Here is a 19,294-nt window from a genome sequence, read left to right as displayed (position 1 = left end):
CCTATAATATATCCGAGGCCAGGGCCGCAGCCCAAGTGCGCGTCCACAACAGGGACCACAGGATTATAGATCATGGAAAACTGACAATAGTCTTGACTCTGGACCATCGACTCCCGCCGGAGACTATCGACCCTTGAACCATCAGTGTGTCCATCTTCTTTTTTAGATGCACTTGAGAGGAACCTTCTGCTTTTTTAGATACACTTGAAAAGTTCGAGGTTCAGCTGTGTCCACACTTACTCGTAGTTGACCCCGTCGATGGACGAGGTGAAAAAGTGAATCTATGTTGTCGAAAAAGTGTACGGTTTCAGTCGACGACAGGGCCCCGTTGAGGAGGCTGGGCCTGGGCAATCAGGGACCACAGAATTACAGATCATGAAAAACTGACAATAGTCTAGACTCTGGACCATCGACTCCCGCCGGAGACTATCGACCCTTGAACCATCAGTGTGTCCATCTTCTTTTTTAGATCGATTTGGAAAAACGGCCCTGGGCCCCGGATGACTCAATAAGGGCCAAAACTAGCTAGTGAATTTCCTTTATGTTTTGGACATATATACGTGCTTTTATCAATATTGGACCAAACTTTCGAGAAATGCAACGAGAAAATTAGTGCAACTTTAGGAGCGCCCTGTACGTGTATCATGTGAACTAAAGAACAGATTAAAGTTTTCAAAATCATTTAAAGTAGATACTTACCTATCTACCATGTGTTTAACATGGAGAGTTGTGAGCTCTATCGTTAAGCAGTGCTTAACTTAAGCACTAACATGGTAAGCATAAACAATGTTTAATCTACAGCGAATTCTTTCAAATAGGCAAAATATTACCCATATGAGTGGAATCAAAGAGGGCGATATTTTTCTAGAAAATTTGGTTTTAAAGGTGCCAAAATAGTCAACGTTGGCAGCTAAAAATAGAAATAATAAATTACTAAAAAACTAGAATTAGAAGTCGAAAAAAAAATAATAATAAATAATTGACGAATCACGTCTCTCCATTGATGCACTCAAAGTGAACTCACAGCAATAAAATTGTTGAAAAGAGTTAAAGAGCTGAATAAATCTCACAAACCCTGATAATTTACATGTCAGCAAGATATTCTATAATTCTACGACCTAATGCCTTGTTGATATTATGAGGGGCGTAACCAACGTCCAAGATGTCACTAAATCCAAAACTTGCCATGGTAAAACTATTTTTATTAAAATTTATCGAGTCTGTTTTGTTTATTCGCTCAAATTGCCCGGGGTTACCATTATTAATACCTGTTAACAGTTTTTATTAATACTTCAACTATTAATGGACCTCTAACATACGTGTATTAGCCTCTTAGCCTGTTTGGTATATCTTCTTCTTGCTGTATATCTTCTTCTTGCTCTTCCTGTTCTCCTTCGTTTCCGTTTTCTTCCTCTTATTCTTATTTTTCTTCTTCTCCTTCATTATCATCATCTTCTCTTTTCTCCTCTTCCCTTTCATCTTCTTCTTCTTCTTCTTCATCATCTTTCTCCTCGTCCTCCTCTTTACTGTATAAGTGCTGAAATCTTTTGTGACGGGGGTTTCCCTCTGTTTGACTACAAGTTATTCGCCGACTCACATTAACCTCACTCAGGCTGAGTGGGGCCGGAAAAAGCCAGCAGGACGCGGTTGCCTGCATAATCATCCATCCGGATATCAACCACGCGTACTGCTGCTTAACTTCAGTGATCCCTCGAGACCTTTTTTTTTTCATTTATGCCTATCCAAGAACGGAAAAGTTTGGTGAGAAAATTTCCGCCCTGGCGGGGAATCGAACCCAGCACCTCCGGGTTGAGAGTCAATGCTCTTGACCACTCAGCCATAGAGGTGGTCCCTCGAGACCTGGTACATTCAGGGTGTATCGTCGCTAGAAACAGACTGCCCCTCACAAGAATTCTCCTGAGACGCTGAGGCCAGCCACTCACTATCAGGTATACCTGATAGTGAGTGCGCTCATCGGTTATCAGGTAGACCTGACAGCCGTACCTACCTGTCAAGTCTAAATGATAGTGAGTTGCTGGCCTGAGATGTTATTCGATGAAGTAGAACGCTATCAAGCACGGAAGAGCTGAAGAGGTTTTAAAGAGGTGGATAAAGATAAACGAAAGAATAAGAAAATCCAAGAAAAATATTTTCTTTCTGAAGAAAAACTTTTGCCTGGTATCTTCTTAACATAAAAAAAGGGGAAAGCCCTTTTATTCCTTGGGGAACCAAAAAGTGCAGTCCTAAAGGGGAAAGCCCTTTTATTCTTTGGGGACCAAAAAGTGCAGTCCTAAAGCTGTGTTCACAAATGGTCGATCGATGTCGACTGAAACCGTCCGTCCACACTGCCTCGACAACATAGATTCACCTCGTCGATCGACGGCCGTCGACTATATGTGGACACAGCTTAATGAGGATTGAAGGAAAGAGAGATTTTTTTTAAAGAGGTTTGACAGAGGGAACTGTAACTGCTATGGTCTTATCGTCCCGAAATCGAAGAGAGAAGGAAGACAGAATGCAGTCCTAAAGCTGTGTTCACAAATGGTCGATCGATGTCGACTGAAACCGTCCACACTGTCTCGACAACATAGATTCACTTCGTCGATCGACGGCCGTCGACTATGTGTGGACACAGCTTAATGAGGATTGAAGGAAAGAGAGATTTTTTTTTAAGAGGTTTGACAGAGAGAACTGTAACTGCTATGGTCTTATCGTCCCGAAATCGAAGAGAGAAGGAAGACAGAATAGGAGAAAGCCAACCGTTCCGAGAACGAACATTATCCCATCAGGATAAAATCCGCCCCGGGCGAGAATTGAACCCGCGGCCTAGCGCTTACAAGGCAGACGCAGGAAAGAGAGAAAAGCTTTTTACCCTAGTACCTAGGGCGATCGCCCTAGTGGAGGGCGATTGTATTAATTCCAATTTCATGTTTCCCATAGATAGGTCATATGTAATTTTGAAATGTTAACCCATGAGTCATATGTAATTTTGAAATGCCTGAATTATTTTTTGATTCTATAAGGTTGCATCAATATTTATCGTGTTCTTCCATCTAGGACCAGCAAAAACCGAGACAAGTACGAGTGTTGCCATATGCAACGCTAGGCGCTAATGGGTTTTAATCTTTCTTGCGTTTGGTATGTAGGAATGTATGTAGGTACCTATACATTTTGCCATACTATCCACCTACTTACTCCTATATGAGGTAGATAATCTTTACTATATTTGTGAAGACACGCAAGATGGCGGATTCAAAGGGACCGAAAAGTACTTTTCATCCCATTTTATTTCTTTTCAATTTTCCGAGAGTGAGAAAATGAGGTTCCCTCTCAATCCTCGATTCCCTTAATCGAAAAAATTGAATGATAACCAATATGAAAGATCACATTAGTACATAAAATGATTTACACTAGTGGTTCGGTGTTCGGTGAATGCAAAAATGCAATCGAAGTGCATTAATATTTTAAGCTCATGTATCAAATTTAACAAAAATCGGACCAGGCGATCGCGAGTTAAAGCCGAACAAACAAACAAAACATTCAAACATCTAAACATTCTAAATCAAATGTAAAGCTGTCAAGCATACCTCACTATCATTCTTTGAACAAAGTGATTTTACAAGATGATAACACAACTTTGGTATCAACTATCAAGATAATGACACTAAGAAATTCCCTTGTGGTTGGGAGGAAGAACTACCTCAGGAGAAGGTATTTCAGAATTTTAGGTTGTGAAATTTTGGGGAATGAACACCCTTAACATAACGTAGAGGGACTTTTTAGTCTCACATCGGGACAATATGATCAAGATAATTCTGTTCTTTACCTCTCTAAAACACCTCTAAAACTCCGCTTCTAAAACACCTCTAAAACTCCGCCAGATGGGATAATGTTCGTTCTCGGAACGGCTGGCTTTCTCCTATCCTGTCTTCCTGGACCAAAAACAGGGTTGAATGGTAGAGATTGGCCCACAAACACTGTAAATTGAATGATAACCAATAAAAAGACTACATTACGTACATAAAATGATTTACACTAGTGGTTCGGTGAATGCAAAAATGCAATCAAATTATCAAAGTGCATTAATATTTTAAGCTCATGTATCAAATTTCACTAAAATCGGACCAGGCGATCGCGAGTTAAAGCCGAACAAACAAACAAAACACTCAAACATCTAAAATTCTAAACATTCAAAATCAAATGTAAAACTGTCAAGCATACCTCACTATCATTCGTTGAACAAAGTGATTTTACAAGATGATAACACAACTTGTATCAACTGAGCTGTCTAGCCCCTACACCTAAGCCTCTGATTGGACCTTTTGTGTATGGAGTTAAGCTCAACCCACGTGCGTGAATCCGGGATTCAGTATTGGTGTACAACCTAGCATGAATTGTGTTGAATCACCCGCTATAATTTACAAAGAGATAAATATGGGTATACAGTTTACAAAGAGGTCTACCTCTAGCCATGTTCCTATTCGAGAATAATGATAATTCATCTTATAATTGCTGTTGATTTAAGTGTAGAAAGGCGTGTCATTTACAATATGTACATATACCGAAGTATATTCTCTATCACCTAACCCAACGGAGTGATGGATCATAAACTTTCTGGTGCTCTTGTGTTAACCCAGTGATCAGTGATCTACCAAAACCAAGCTAATCAAGCAGGATAAACTATTTCGGAGTATTGAAGGGTTAACTGATGATGTCTTTATTTTCTGTAACACGGCCATTAACTTTTTTTATGAGTCATAATTAAATTTTTTAATACCTCTCGGTTCTCTATCACCTGACCTAACGGAGTGATGGATCATAAACTTTCTGGTGCTCTTGTGTTAACCCAGCAGTGATCTACCAAAACCAAGCTAATCAAGCAGGATAAATTAACGGAGTGATGGATCATAAACTTTCTGGTGCTCTTGTGTTAACCCAGCAGTGATCTACCAAAACCAAGCTAATCAAGCAGGATAAACTATTTCGGAGTATCGAAGGGTTAACTGATGATGTCTTTATTTTCTGTAACACGGCCATTAACTTTTTTTATGAGTCATAATTAAATTTTTTAATACCTCTCGGACACGGAGTCTCCAGTGTAAAAACGATTTTAATTTCTTTCATTAAACTCGTAAAACATGGGCGAAACTTGAGATAAATATAATTTTCATTCATAGAGAATAGAGATATAGAAAAAGTTTAATATGGATAGTATTCATAGAGAATATATAGGTAGAGATGAGATGTAGAAAAACTTTATATGGATAGTCATAGAACTGAAAGAATAAAATTCTGTGAGTTATCAAAAAAGCGAAACTTGAGATAAATATAATTTTCATTCATAGAGAATAGAGATATAGAAAAAGTTTAATATGGATAGTATTCATACAGAATATATAGGTAGAGATGAGATGTAGAAAAACTTTATATGGATAGTCATAGAACTGAAAGAATAAAATTCTGTGAGTTATCAAAAAGTAAGTGAGTTATCAAAAAGAACTACTGTTTTCAGTGGTGTAAAAGGGATTACTCGATCATTCGAAAACTGGCTTACGATTTTATCCCTTCTATGTATGGCGAACCAGCGAACCTGAAGCTAATACCTAGAATGACCTAGATTTATCAAAAAGAACTCTTCTCGAGTGAGTTATCAAAAAGAACTACTGTTTTCAGTGGTGTAAAAGGGATTACTCGATCATTCGAAAACTGGCTCGACGATTTTATCCCTTCTATGTATGGCGAACCAGCGAACCTGAAGCTAATACCTAGAATGACCTAGATTTATCAAAAAGAACTCTTCTCTTTTCGATCCAATGGACTGCTCAGGTACTCAGTCAATGAGTCTGAGTTCCAAGTCTCAAGATCTGACTCATTGACTGAGTAGTTCACTGAAAAGAGCAGTTCTTTTTTTACAAGTCACTCACTCACTTACTCTTTAAACATCTCTACTCTACATTTCTATAAAATAATAAAACCCATTTCCGTCAACCTTCCGTACATTTGAACAGCTTCAAGCAGAAAAGAACATCCATAGAGGGAATTTCTTTATAGATGGTTCTTTACTGCTTGATACTATCCAATTTATAAAGCAAACGACTTTTTCCTCCCAATCCTCAATAACTGATCTTGGACACCAAACCCTTCACCTCCAGAAGCCCCATGACAGATACTGTCTCCCGATACTAAAAATCCTTCACAACCACCATATCAAAGGCTTTCCCCACATTTCACTTCTGCCAAAGCCTTCGTCCCCACATCACTTGATGTACTTCTGAATCTCCTCATACATGGCCAGAACCAGAGCGCCTCCCGTGCCCCGGGTGGATATCTAATCCAAAGTGTCCATAGTGTCAATATAACACCTAACAAGGTTTAATATAGAACATATGAATTAATACATCCATATAACACATGATATATTGGAAAATATAGAGGGTGCAACACTTCTTAGTTGTTTCATACAGGGTGGTTAAATTTGTAATGCCAAATGTCAGTATAATAGCAGCAAAACATGACATAAAATGGACTACTCAGGTACTCAGTCAATGAGTCTGAGTTCCAAGTTTCAAGATCTGACTCATTGACTGAGTAGTTCACTGAAAAGAGTAGTTCTTTTTTTACAAGTCACTCACTCACTTACTCTTTAAACATCTCTACTCTACATTTCTATAAAATGATAAAAGCCATTTCCGTCAACCTTCCGTACATTTGAACAGCTTCAAGCAGAAAAGAACATCCATAGAGGGAATTTTTTTATAGATGGTTCTTTCCTGCTTGATATTATCCATTTTATAAAGCAAACCACTATTTCCTCCCAATCCTCAATAACTGATCTTAGACACCAAACCCTTCACCTCCACAAGCCGCATGACAGACACTGTCTCCCCATACTAAAAATCCTTCACAACCACCATATCAAAGGCTTTCCCCACATTTCTGCCTTCTGCCAAAGCCTTCGTCCCCACATCACTTGATGTACTTCTGAATCTCCTCATACATGGCCAGAACCAGAGCGCCTCCCGTGCCCCATAAAATGATAAAAGCCATTTCCTTCAACCTTCCGTACATTTGAACAGCTTTAAGCAGAAAAGAACATCCATAGAGGGAATTTCTTTATAGATGGTTCTTTTCTGCGTGATACTATTCATTTTATAAAGCAAACCACTATTTCCTCCCAATCCTCAATAACTGATCTTAGACACCAAACCCTTCACCTCCACAAGCCCCATGACAGACACTGTCTCCCCATACTAAAAATCTTTCACAACCACCATATCAAAGGCTTTCCCCACATTTCACTTCTGCCAAAGCCTTCGTCTCCACATCACTTGATGTACTTCTGAATCTCCTCATACATGGCCAGAACCAGAGCGCCTCCCGTGCCCCGAAAGATATTCGACAGCGATCCCTTGAAGAAGGCCGTCATGCCCTCTTGCTGCGCGATGGTCTTCCAGCAGTGGATGGTGTTCTTGTAGGTGCGCTTCTCCACTGGCAGGCCGGACTGCATCATGAGGCGACGCCGTACTGTGTCCAGAGGATAGGATAGGATGCCCGCCACTGTGGTGCCCACCTGGGGAAAATGGGGAGATCCGATTAAGAGTTGAAAAACAAACAAACTAAACTCATCTAGGTCACCAGTCATCAGCGTCTGCCCTGTAAGCGCTAGGCCGCGGATTCGATTCCCGCTCGGGGCAAATAATGTTCCTTCTCGGAACGGCTGGCTTTCTCCTACCCTGTCTTTCTTTTTACTTCGATTTCAGGACGATAAGAGCACTTCCCTCTATCAAACATGTTTTTTTTTTGTTTGTTTTTTACTTTTATTTTTTATATCTGCCCTGTAAGCGCTAGGCCGCGGATTCGATTCCCGCTCGGGGCAAATAATGTTCCTTCTCGGAACGGCTGGTTTTCTCCTACCCTGTCTTTCTTTTTACTTCCATTTCAGGACGATAAGAGCACTTCCCTCTATCAAACATGTTTTTTTTTGTTTTTTTTTTTTTTTTTTTACTTTTATTTTTATTAGTTTTACAATTTGATATATACCTAGTTACTTAGCTCACTGAAGGCAAAATTCTGATTTCTGAAACCCTCCTCCAATAACAGTGATGATTGCCCGAGCTGATTTGAAGGAAATTTTTCCTAGGTGCGGCACGGGTACCCGTACCTACATTAGATAAAACACAATAGAGTTTATGTCTTCAGGGTATGTGGTAGGATTTTCTATTCCAGAAACTCAGCTTCTTAACCACAACACTGTTTCAAACGTATGCTTTTCATTTGCCAAATGTCATTTTCCTTTAAATGGCTTCTTTAAGTAAGTACATAAGTAAGTTCTTACCTGAGCTATCATCCAGGACATGAAGAAGTTGGTGTTCTTCGAATCAGGCAGCATTCCTTTGGCGGTGTCAAAGCAAAATAGCGTTAAGTTTACGCCTTATTGAGCGGTGGTCTATGTACTCGTACCTACATTAGATAAAACACAATAGAGTTTATGTCTTCAGGGTATGTGGTAGGACTTTCTATTCTAGAAGCTCAGCCTCTTAACCACAACACTGTTTCAGAGGTATGCTTTTCATTTGCCAAATGTCATTTTCCTTTAAATGGCTTCTTTAAGTAGGTACGTAAGTAAGTTCTTACCTGAGCTATCATCCAGGACATGAAGAAGTTGGTGTTCTTCGAATCAGGCATTTTGTTTATTCGCTCAAATTGCCCGGGGTTACCATTATTAATACCTGTTAACAGTTTTTTATTAATACTTCAACTATTAATGGACCTCTAACATACGTGTATTAGCCTCTTAGCCTGTTTGGTACCTGTATATCTTCTTCTTGCTCTTCCTGTTCTTCTTTTTCTCCTTCGTTTCCGTTTTCTTCCTCTTCTTCTTATATTTTTCTTCTTCTCCTTCATTATCATCATCTTCTCTTTTCTCCTCTTCCCTTTCATCTTCTTCTTCCTCGTCCTCCTCCTTACTGTATAAGTGCTCAAATCTTTTGTGACGCGGGTTTCCCTCTGTTTGACTACAAGTTATTCGCCGACTCACATTAACCTCACTCAGGCTGAGTGGGGCCGGAAAAAGCCAGCAGGACGTTGTACTCGTACCTACATTAGATAAAACACAATAGAGTTTATGTCTTCAGGGTATGTGGTAGGATTTTCTATTCTAGAAGCTCAGCCTCTTAACCACAACACTGTTTCAAAGGTATGCTTTTCATTTGCCAAATGTCATTTTCCTTTAAATGGCTTCTTTAAATAAGTACGTAAGTAAGTTCTTACCTGAGCTATCATCCAGGACATGAAGAAGTTGGTGTTCTTCGAATCAGGCAGCATTCCTTTGGCGGTGTCAAAGAAGCCGAAATAGGCGGCCCGATAAATGATGATCCCCTGCACCGACACTCCGAAGCCGCGATAAACGCCGACGAGCCCGTCCGACTTGAAGGTCTTCATGACACAGTCCGCCATGCCGCTATATTGGCGGTCCGTCGCCGACTTTCCCATGTCAGCCGCCAATCTGAAAAATATTATAATAATAGAAGACAGATTAGTATTATTTTTGACAAATTGTGAGCAGTAATAAAATTTATTGTGAGGGATGTAAATGTATCCTCGAAAATTTAAGGCCGGCCACTCACTATCAGATAGACCTGACAATGAGTGGCTGACGTAAAAAATAACTATGTGTACTCAATACTTGCAGGTATATAGTAGGAATTAGAAAGACAAACCAGACAAATAAAGGCAAAATAGAAAAAAACTTCAATGTAAAAGAAAAGTGGCCAAAATCAAACTTCCTCACCGTGTCCTGGCAAAGTCCAGCGGGTACACGAACAACAGGGAGTCAGCCTGTCAGGTCTACCTGATAATGAGTGGCTGACTTAAAAAATCACTATGTGTACTCAATACTTGCAGGTATACTTATAGTAGGAAGTAGAAAGACAAACCAGACAAATAAAGGCAAAATAGAAAAAACTTCAATGTAAAAGAAAAGTGGCCAAAATCAAACTTCCTATAATAGAAGATAGATTAGTATTATTGTTGACAAATTGTGAGCAGTAATAAAATTTATAGTGAGGGATGTAAATGTATCCTCGAAAATTTAAGGCCAGCCACTCACTATCAGATAGACCTGACAGGTACACCTGATCAGGTCAGCCTGTCAGGTCTATCTGATAATGAGTGGCTGACGTAAAAAATCACTATGTGTACTCAATACTTGCAGGTATATGGTAGGAAGTAGAAAGACAAACCAGACAAATAAAGGCAAAATAGAAAAAACTTCAATGTAAAAGAAAAGTGGCCAAAATCAAACTCCCTCACCGTGTCCTGGCAAAGTCCAGCGGGTACACGAACAACAGGGACGTGGCGCCGGCAGCACCACCACTCGCTAAGTTGCCCGCGAAGTAGCGCCAAAACTGCTCGTTCTTATCGATGCCCTTGAGGAACCAGTTCTTGTAGGTGTCCTTGAACGCGAAGTTGAGGGCCTGGGTGGGGAAGTACCTGATGACGTTGGCCATGTTACCTCGCCAGAAGCTGAGGACGCCTTGCTCCTTGGGGATGCGAACGAAGACGTCCATGATTCCTGTGCACAAATGAAAATATTAATAAATAAATCTTATCATACATATCAAATCTTACATAGGGTGTAAAAAGTAAAATAGAATATAAGGTGGGGTACCATTTTGCCCCGTGTTCGCCTACCTACACCTTGTTTATCCGGGATGGACTGAAAAGTCCTTTTATCCCGACAGTTCAATTACCAAGTACCTCTTTCAAGTATAGCCACCGGTGGGTGATATTACCAGTGTAAAATAGGAATTAATAGTAAAGAATGCTGTGGTAAATAAAAAAAGTTCTGAAGAGGCTCCTCTACTTCTTTATCCTGAACGGCTGACTTTCTTCTATCCTGTCTTCCTTTGCTCTTCGATTTCGGACGATAAGACCTTAGCAGTTACAGTTCCCTCTGTTAAACCTTTTCAAACAACTGCTGCTTTATCACACATAGTTCATAATTAAAAATCTAGTAAGGATTTTTTCTTTTTTAGACATGTTTAGCTCACCTTTATATCTCTGATCCTCGGGGATCTGCTTGTTAATATGTTGCACCTGCAGAATCAACTTGACTCGCTCTATAGGAGCTGTGGCCGTCTTGGCCACCGCGGCCGATACTCCTCCGGCCGCGAAATCCTTGAGAAATTCGACCGCATTGGAGAAATTCTTCTTACCACCATCTTCGCCCATTTTTCAACGAAAACAATAAATATTAAAAAGACAAAAAAATAGAAAGTAATAAAGGGTAATTTTTCAGTACCAAATAAATAAATGAATGAATAATGAATTCTGTTTAATATTTCAGTAGGTACCAAATAAATAAATGAATAAATAGTAAACTCTGTTTAAAAACTGAAAACGCACAGACACAGTGAAAATATTTGGGATGGAGAAAGCTGACGAAGTTGTGAAAATTTTAAATGCTCTCGTTTAATTGATGTTTACAACTGGCCAAAAATGTAAATTCTAAATTGTGTGTTTTCTTTTCGCGTTCGCAGTTCGCGCTTATTTCGTTGAATGTGTTTTTCAAAAAGGAAGTTTTTCGACTGCTACCAATATTTGGGGGGTCCTAGCCCTACATATTTGGCCAACTCAGAGGTAGAATGTTGGACTCGAAAAAGCCAGCCGTTCCAAGAACGAACCTTAACCGTTCGGCCCCACCGGGAATCGAACTTGGACCTCCTGCGTGCAAGCCTAGTGTGATATACCCACTCGGCCACGGAGGTTGCTTTGAGCTTGTTTATATAATAGTCCAATATTGGGCAACTCAGAGGTAGAATGTTGGACTCGAAAAAGCCAGCCGTTCCAAGAACGAACCTTAACCGCAATATTGGACAATTGGGGCAATCAGAATGAATTCCCAAGCTATTAGGCTGTTAGGACCAGAGTTAAGAATGCGTATTAAGACTAGTAGTAATAGGTATTCATTATACCCTATAGAATGGGTCTAATGGGTACCTGTCAGCAAAAAAGTGGGCATCTATTTTTCAGAGGCGGATATACGAAGTGGGAGAACGAATCTCCCCCTTCCGAGACTTTGTTCGGAATCTATTCTCGAGTTTCTGCGGGGCTCTGAAAAATTTTCGCCTCCTCCTCCTTCGCCTCTCCTCCTCCTTCTTTTTCTTCTTCCCTAGGGTGATTGTTTTAGGCTGACATTTGGTTTTGGCGGCCAGACAGGGGCAATTTTTTCTAATACGAAGTGGGAGAACGAATATCCCCCTTCCGAGACTTTGTTCGGAATCTATTCTTCAGTTTCTGCGGGGCTCTGAAAAATTTTCGCCTCCTCCTCCTTCGCCTCTCCTCCTCCTCCTCCTTCTTTTTCTTCTTCCCTAGGGTGATTGTTTTAGGCTGACATTTGGTTTTGGCGGCCAGACAGGGGCAATTTTTTTCTCCAGTGAGTCAGGGGAATGTCATTTTGGGTTAATGCGAGCTCGTTAAAACTTTCGAAGCCAACAGGAATCATAATGACTCGAATAGTGCCTCCTCCTCCTCCTCCTTCGCTTCTCCTCCTCCTTCTTTTTCTTCTTCCCTAGGGTGATTGCTTTAGGCTGACATTTGGTTTTGGCGGCCAGACAGGGGCAATTTTTTCTAGCGGATGCCCCTCGCACTCAACCTTTGCTATTTAGCAACGGAAATTTCAGGCTAGTATCCTCCCTGTTCCAAGTCCCCCAGCCAGACTAAGCTGGTCTACTCCCTGTTTAAAGTCCCCCAGCCAGACTAAGCTGGACTACTCCCTGTTTAATGTCCCTCAGCCAGACTAAGCTGGTCTACTCCCTTTTTAAAGTCCCTCCAGCCAGACTACTCCCTGTTTAATGTCCCTCAGCTAGACTGCTGGTCTACTCCCTGTTCAAAGTCCCCCAGCCAGACTAAGCTGGTCTACTCCCTATTTAAAGTCCTCCAGTCAGACTAAGCTGGTCTACTCCCTGTTTAATGTCCCTCAGCCAGACTAAGCTGGTCTACTCCCTGTTTAAAGTCCCTCCAGCCAGACTAAGCTGGTCTACTCCCTGTTTAACGTCTCCAGCACTGATCTTATTACGATCAGGCAGGGGGATCAATTTTTTTCTAGCGGATGCCCCTCGCACTCAACCTTTGCTATTTAGCAACGGAAATTTCAGGCTAGTATCCTCCCTATTCCAAGTCCCCCAGCCAGACTAAGCTGGTTTACTCCCTGTTTAAAGTCCCTCAGCCAGACTAAGCTGGACTACTCCCTGTTTAATGTCCCTCAGCCAGACTAAGCTGGTCTACTCCCTTTTTAAAGTCCCTCAGCCAGACACGGACTTTAACTGGATGAAATTCACGACAAGCGGGAACGGATTTTACTTCGCATTTAACAACTGAGGTCTTTTCACTACGGGGGTTTTAGGTACTCTACATTCGGCGCGTCTGAAAGCTACTCGTCTAGTCACCCAGCTTGAGTGGAGCCTGGAAAACTAGCAGTGAGCGTTTGTCCAGTCGCCCAGATGGAGCTGTTCCTTTCCGGATATCATTGAAAACAAAACCGGTGTCCTTATGGAATCGGAAATTGCAACTTCAACACATTGGCTGCCAAAGCATATTCTATGGTTGTTGACTTCTTCTCTTTTCTCCTCTTCCCTTTCTTCTTTTCCTTCATCTTCCTCTTCTTCTTCTTCTTCTTCTTCTTCTTCATCATCATCTTTCTCCTCGTCCTCCTCTTTACTGTATAAGTGCTGAAATCTTTTGTGACGGGGGTTTCCCTCTGTTTGACTTCAAGTTATTCGCCGACTCACATTAACCTCACTCAGGCTGAGTGGGGCCGGAAAAAGCCAGCAGGACGCGGTTGCCTGGCATAATGATCCATCCGGATATCAACCACGCGTACTGCTGCTTAACTTCAGTGATCCCTCGAGACCTTTTTTTTTTCATTTATGCCTATCCAAGAACGGAAAAGTTTGGTGAGAAAATTTCCGCCCTGGCGGGGAATCGAACCCAGCACCTCCGGGTTGAGAGTCAATGCTCTTGACCACTCAGCCATAGAGGTGGTCCCTCGAGACCTGGTACATTCAAGGTGTATCGTCGCTAGAAACAGACTGCCCCTCACAGGTAAACGACAAAAATACCCCCAATTTCAAGAATCCCATTCTCATTTTTCACTCAACCACAAGATAATCAAGATAGTTAAATCTAGCGTGCCCTAATTGTAGTTCTTGAAAAGTTAAGAAAATATTTGATTTCGAAAACTCTCAACAGAGGCTCACACTGGGTTTCAGTTTCCTGGTATTTGGACCATTTCCTCTTGCACCATTTGTCTTCAATTGAGGCATTCAAGGTGAATAAATACCTTTTACACAATATTTGAAATTTATTTTTCCATTATGTTGTTCTTGTCAATATAAATACTCAGAAATTATTGCTATTATCGCCAAATATTTTGTTGGAAAAATATAGATCATATCAAATTGAGAAGAACAAATTGTGGCTCAGGACCAAGAACTCCAAGAAGTTTCCTACAAAACGGCCGCTAAACCATATTCTTGAGGTCTTTGAAATACCATTTTACACTATAGATTTTTGAAGTCTGAAGGTATTTGAATAAATACAATTTCAATTACTAACGCCCCACCTAACCGACCTTGTTTGATTAAATATTTCCGCCTTCTTGGGTTTTGTTTTCAAAGTCAAAAGTCTCATTTCATAGCTTGACAGCTGTAAGCCCCACAAGACGTACGAGTAGAATATGTAGATACCTATTAAATTATTGAATAAATAATAATAATGATTTTGTTATTAATCTAACTTGTACGTATAAGTACCTATGCATTGGTACTTAAGGTACTTTCCGTCAGTTTGTGATGTGTAAACTAAGCATGTGTCCGCCAGCCTAGTTAGCTTAGTTGGTAGTGCGTCTGCCTTGTAAGCGCTAGGCCGCGGGTTCGATTCCCGCGCGGGGCGGATTTTATCCTGATGGTATAATGTTCGTTTTTTAATTTTTTCACCTGAGAATGTGCGTTGAAGTAATGGAAAAGCAGTTCCAAGGTACATTTTTTTAAAGAAGTAGCTAGGTACAGGACACCATTTGGACCTACCACATTGCAAAACCAATATTTAGCTCACCTCTTATTGTTGCTACCGAGTACCTATCTAAATATCATGCTGTAAAAACACATCGTAAAATTGTTATTAAAAACCGCACAAAATATCTATCACTTTGGATTTTTTAAAAAAAAAAAACATGGTTATGAAGTCATTTTGATTTGGTCCGAAAATACAAGCTGGTACATTCCTATCTCAACCACAAGCAATGTGATGTACTCAGTGGCGGACGATGAATGTAATACGTGCATTTTAGTATTGCAGTTATTAACTACACATCTACAATATTTTCTAAACGGGATACTTTGTCAAGTAGCATTATAACTGGAGAATGATTAGAATGAATAAGAATACTTTGTCTTTACTTGACTAGGGTAATAAACTATAGACAATCCCTCAATTTAGGCAATAGTCTTTTATTTTATACAATACCGCACGAAAAATAATGTGCCCTGATGCTTGAAAAGAAATCTGGAGAGGAATTTTAAATTTGTTTTTGAGACAATTTGGGAGATAAGAATACTTTGTCTTTACTTGACTAGGATAATAAACTATAGACAATCCCTCAATTTAGGCAATAGTCTTTTATTTTAGACAATACCGCACGAAAAATAATGTGCCCTGATGCTTGAAAAGAAATCTGGAGAGGAATTTTAAATTTGTTTTCGAGACAATTTGGGAGGGAGTCCGAATTTGAGTCATATACGTGTACAGCCAGGGCAGATATTTAATAAGGAATTATACCTATTCCATTTTATTTTATGAAATATGGGCAATCCTAAAGTGTACCATTTGAACACACCACGACACTGTACGTTCTCTCTCACTCACTCCGATGATTGACATGCTGGGGTTAGGTCTGGATCAGGACACAAGAAAGAGACAGAGCGAGAGAGGACCACCTTGGTAGAAATTCATAGAATCTTCAAAAGTGATCAAAAATAATCAAAATATTACAACCCACCTATAAAAAATCTTTATCTGGTCTAACCAAAAAACATCACCCCTTGGAAATCAATCTGGGATTAAACCTCTGGTTTAAATCAGTGATCACCCAACATTGTTTACCCTTTGTTTCGGAAACCACAACACCATTTAAAACTCGGCAATTTGTACTGCTGCAACCACTAAATATTAGTCATCAACTGATGGTTAAAAAAGCTTATTAGCTCAATCGGATTGTAAAACTTTTCATTGGTCCTTGAATAATGACCATAGGGATGTCTGAAGCACTTGGCACTTACTCAATAAATTGGTGGATGTGCCAATTTCACTCTTTTTTTAAATTTAATCAGGGTGTTTATTTTGTAAAATGTACTCCCCATAATTTGTCAAAATATGTGAGACCTTGATTAGACTGCGGGGGTAAAGGGACTTTTCAGTCCTATCCCAGCAGGATAAACAAGGTATATTCTATTCTATTTATGTTTAAGATGTACCTACACTTGATTCTCGCTACGTATGGTCGCTGGCGCTGGAGAGATCCCAGTCCAGAGGTTTTTGGTCTACTCGTCTCTACCGCGATTGCTACGTTTGTACCGGACCCAAGGGCGATCGAACTGAAAGGGATGTTTGTTTTGCACAAACAGTCTTTTCAAAAGGAATTCAATTTAAAATGCTCATGCGAAAAAGAATGCCTTTTCCACTCCAAATTCCACAGGTTTTGTTTATTTATTTTATTTTTCTTAAGTAGACGTTTTGTGTTTCCTTGACACTTGATTCTCGCTACGTATGGTCGCTGGCGCTGGAGAGATCCCAGTCCAGAGGTTTTTGGTCTACTCGCTCTACCGCGATTGCTACGTTTGTACCGGACCCAAGGGCGATCTATCGAACTGAAAGGGATGTTTGTTTTGCACAAACAGTCTTTTCAAAAGGAATTCAATTTAAAATGCTCATGTGAAAAAGAATGCCTTTTCCACTCCAAATTCCACAGGTTTTGTTTATTTATTTTATTTTTCTTAAGTAGACGTTTTGTGTTTTCTTGACTACTTGGCTTTGGCGAAAATCTCTTCACGGGATTTTGCACTTTAGGATCCCCCACACACAATAATTAGGATTCTTTCGGATGGGCGAACCTTTGATTTTTTTCTTTTCTTTTTTAAAGAAGGCTTAAACCCTTTTACAGAAACAGATAGCTTTTTGGTTGACTAGACTTCATGTTTTGGTCTTCTTTTTTACTATGGAGATTTTAGCGATTATTTGTTAGGTTTATATTAGACATCCTATGTATTAACATTATTCTTACCGTTTCTATTATTACTGGATACTAGGTACCCAGCTTTTTACTGTGGAGATTTTATTTTAGGCGACACGAATTCATTATGGTCGAATAACAAGGGTGTTTTGGTCTATTGAATTAAGAGTGTTTCACAGTCAAATAGTAAAGCTCGTTTTTGTTATTAGTGGATGTGCAAAATTTCCCACTATTTTTCATTCATGCGTGCCGGGAGGTGCACGAACGTCAAAGTTCAATTCAAAGCTAATATCACCGTACAACAATTACGAGTACTCGTTTTTTTTATATATATATTTTTTTTAAAAGAGGTTTATAGCAGCTACTTAGCTGGTATATCTAGCAGAAGCGAATCTAAGGTGATACCAAACAAGGGGCTAGAAAGGTTTGGACCAAAAACAGGGTTGAATGGTAGAGATTGGCCCACAAACACTGTAAATTGAATGTAGGGATGTTGCGATATATCGAAAACCGATATATATCGATATATTTTTCGTCGATATATCGATATATATCGATCAAAATATTACAACCCACCTATAAAAAATCTTTATCTGGTCTAACCAAAAAACATCACCCCTTAGAAATCAATCTGGGATTAAACCTCTGGTTTAAATCAGTGATCACCCAACATTGTTTACCCTTTGTTTCGGAAACCACAACACCATTTAAATTCTTCGCATGGTTGTTGCCAGCTTGCTTCTTTCGGGTGCTCCTGTCCAATTACCAAACATTGCCGGGAGCACTTAACCTTTTGTCATCCCTTCAATTAGTTGGGGTTGTTCAAAGTGTTAAACTCCAGTGAGGTCGATAAAGTGTGGGCGGGATTGTTTTTATTTATGTCTTTTGTGCTGATACTTTATTGTTTGTTGTTGCGTTTTTCATGGACATCTTTAAGTGCCTGCGGTTGGTAAAGAATGAAGAATGTAAAGATGTAGATTAGAAAGTAATAAAGGGTAATTTTTCAGTACCAAATAAATAAATGAATAAATAGTAAACTCTGTTTAAAAACTGAAAACGCACAGACACAGTGAAAATATTTGGGATGGAGAAAGCTTCTTTCGGGTGCTCCTGTCCAATTACCAAACATTGCCGGGAGCACTTAACCTTTTGTCACCCCTTCAATTAGTTGGGGTTGTTCAAAGTGTTAAACGTTAGACTGCGGGGGAAAAGGGACTTTTCAGTCCTATCCCAGCAGGATAAACAAGGTATATTCGTAGAGCAATAGAATTTGGTATGCTATACCGGTATGGTCCAAGGACGCGACTGTAATAATTTAGTAAAAATCGGATAGTCACCCATCCAGATATTAACCAAAGTCATTGTTACTTAACAATTGTTTCGTGAGAAAAAGGTGGTATACAAAATATCTCAAGAACGGTTTGTCGCAGAGCGATGAAATTTGGTATGCTATCGGTATGGTCCAAGGACGCGACTGTAACAATTTGGTTAAAATAGAATAGTCACCCATCCAGATATTAACCAAAGTCATTGTTGCTTAACCCTTATTTCGTAAACGGTAAGAGACATCGAAAACATTTGGTGTCATTTGGATGTGAATATTCTAATATGTGATTTTTCACGCCGAATCGAATGGTGCTACTTCTAGAACTGTCCGATTTACGGTTGAGAAGTTGCGGGTTCGATACTCCCCTGTGTCAACAAATTTTCCTTTTATTCGTGAATCGTTACTAAGTAAGCATGTGAATAGTTAAACCCATGTGATTTTTCACGCCGAATCGAATGGTGCTACTTCTAGAACTGTCCGACTTACGATTGAGAAGTTTCGGGTTCGATACTTCCCTGTGTCAACAAATTTCTCTTTTATTTGTGAATCGTTACCAAGTAAGCATGTGAATAGTTAAACCCATGTGATTTTTCACGCTGAATCGAATGGTGCTACTTCTAGAACTGTCCGACTTACGATTGAGAAGTTGCGGGTTCGATACTCCCTTTGTTTTCTTTCTT

General features: G+C 39.9%; 1 protein-coding gene across 3 annotated transcripts; it reads right to left on the bottom strand.

The window, feature by feature from the left end:
- Positions 1–6,630: 6,630 nt before the first annotated feature.
- Positions 6,631–18,367, bottom strand: LOC103508270 (ADP,ATP carrier protein-like). Of its 3 annotated transcripts, XM_008472803.3 has the most exons (6): positions 11,052–11,319; positions 10,312–10,573; positions 9,327–9,505; positions 8,336–8,391; positions 7,375–7,570; positions 6,631–7,016 (listed from the first exon to the last, which is right to left on the bottom strand). In XM_008472803.3, the coding sequence occupies exons 1-6, from the start codon at positions 11,230–11,232 to the stop codon at positions 6,967–6,969; spliced, it is 924 nt and encodes a 307-aa protein (XP_008471025.1). In that variant the 5' UTR covers positions 11,233–11,319; the 3' UTR covers positions 6,631–6,966. The 3 variants fall into 3 exon arrangements, with proteins under 3 accessions (XP_008471025.1, XP_026678710.1, XP_008471024.1); XM_026822909.1 differs by lacking the exons at positions 6,631–7,016; positions 8,336–8,391 and adding an exon at positions 18,267–18,367 and having other exon boundaries at positions 7,300–7,570; positions 9,271–9,505; positions 11,052–11,270; XM_008472802.3 differs by lacking the exons at positions 6,631–7,016; positions 8,336–8,391 and having other exon boundaries at positions 7,300–7,570; positions 9,271–9,505.
- Between the last annotated feature and the right edge of the window lie 927 nt (positions 18,368–19,294).

This window comes from Diaphorina citri, unplaced genomic scaffold (genome assembly GCF_000475195.1).
Source record: "Diaphorina citri unplaced genomic scaffold, Diaci psyllid genome assembly version 1.1 scaffold383, whole genome shotgun sequence".
NCBI classification, from domain to species: Eukaryota; Metazoa; Arthropoda; class Insecta; order Hemiptera; family Psyllidae; genus Diaphorina; species Diaphorina citri.
Note: the sequence above shows the minus strand (reverse complement) of the source record. Positions and strands in the feature narration are given on the sequence as shown.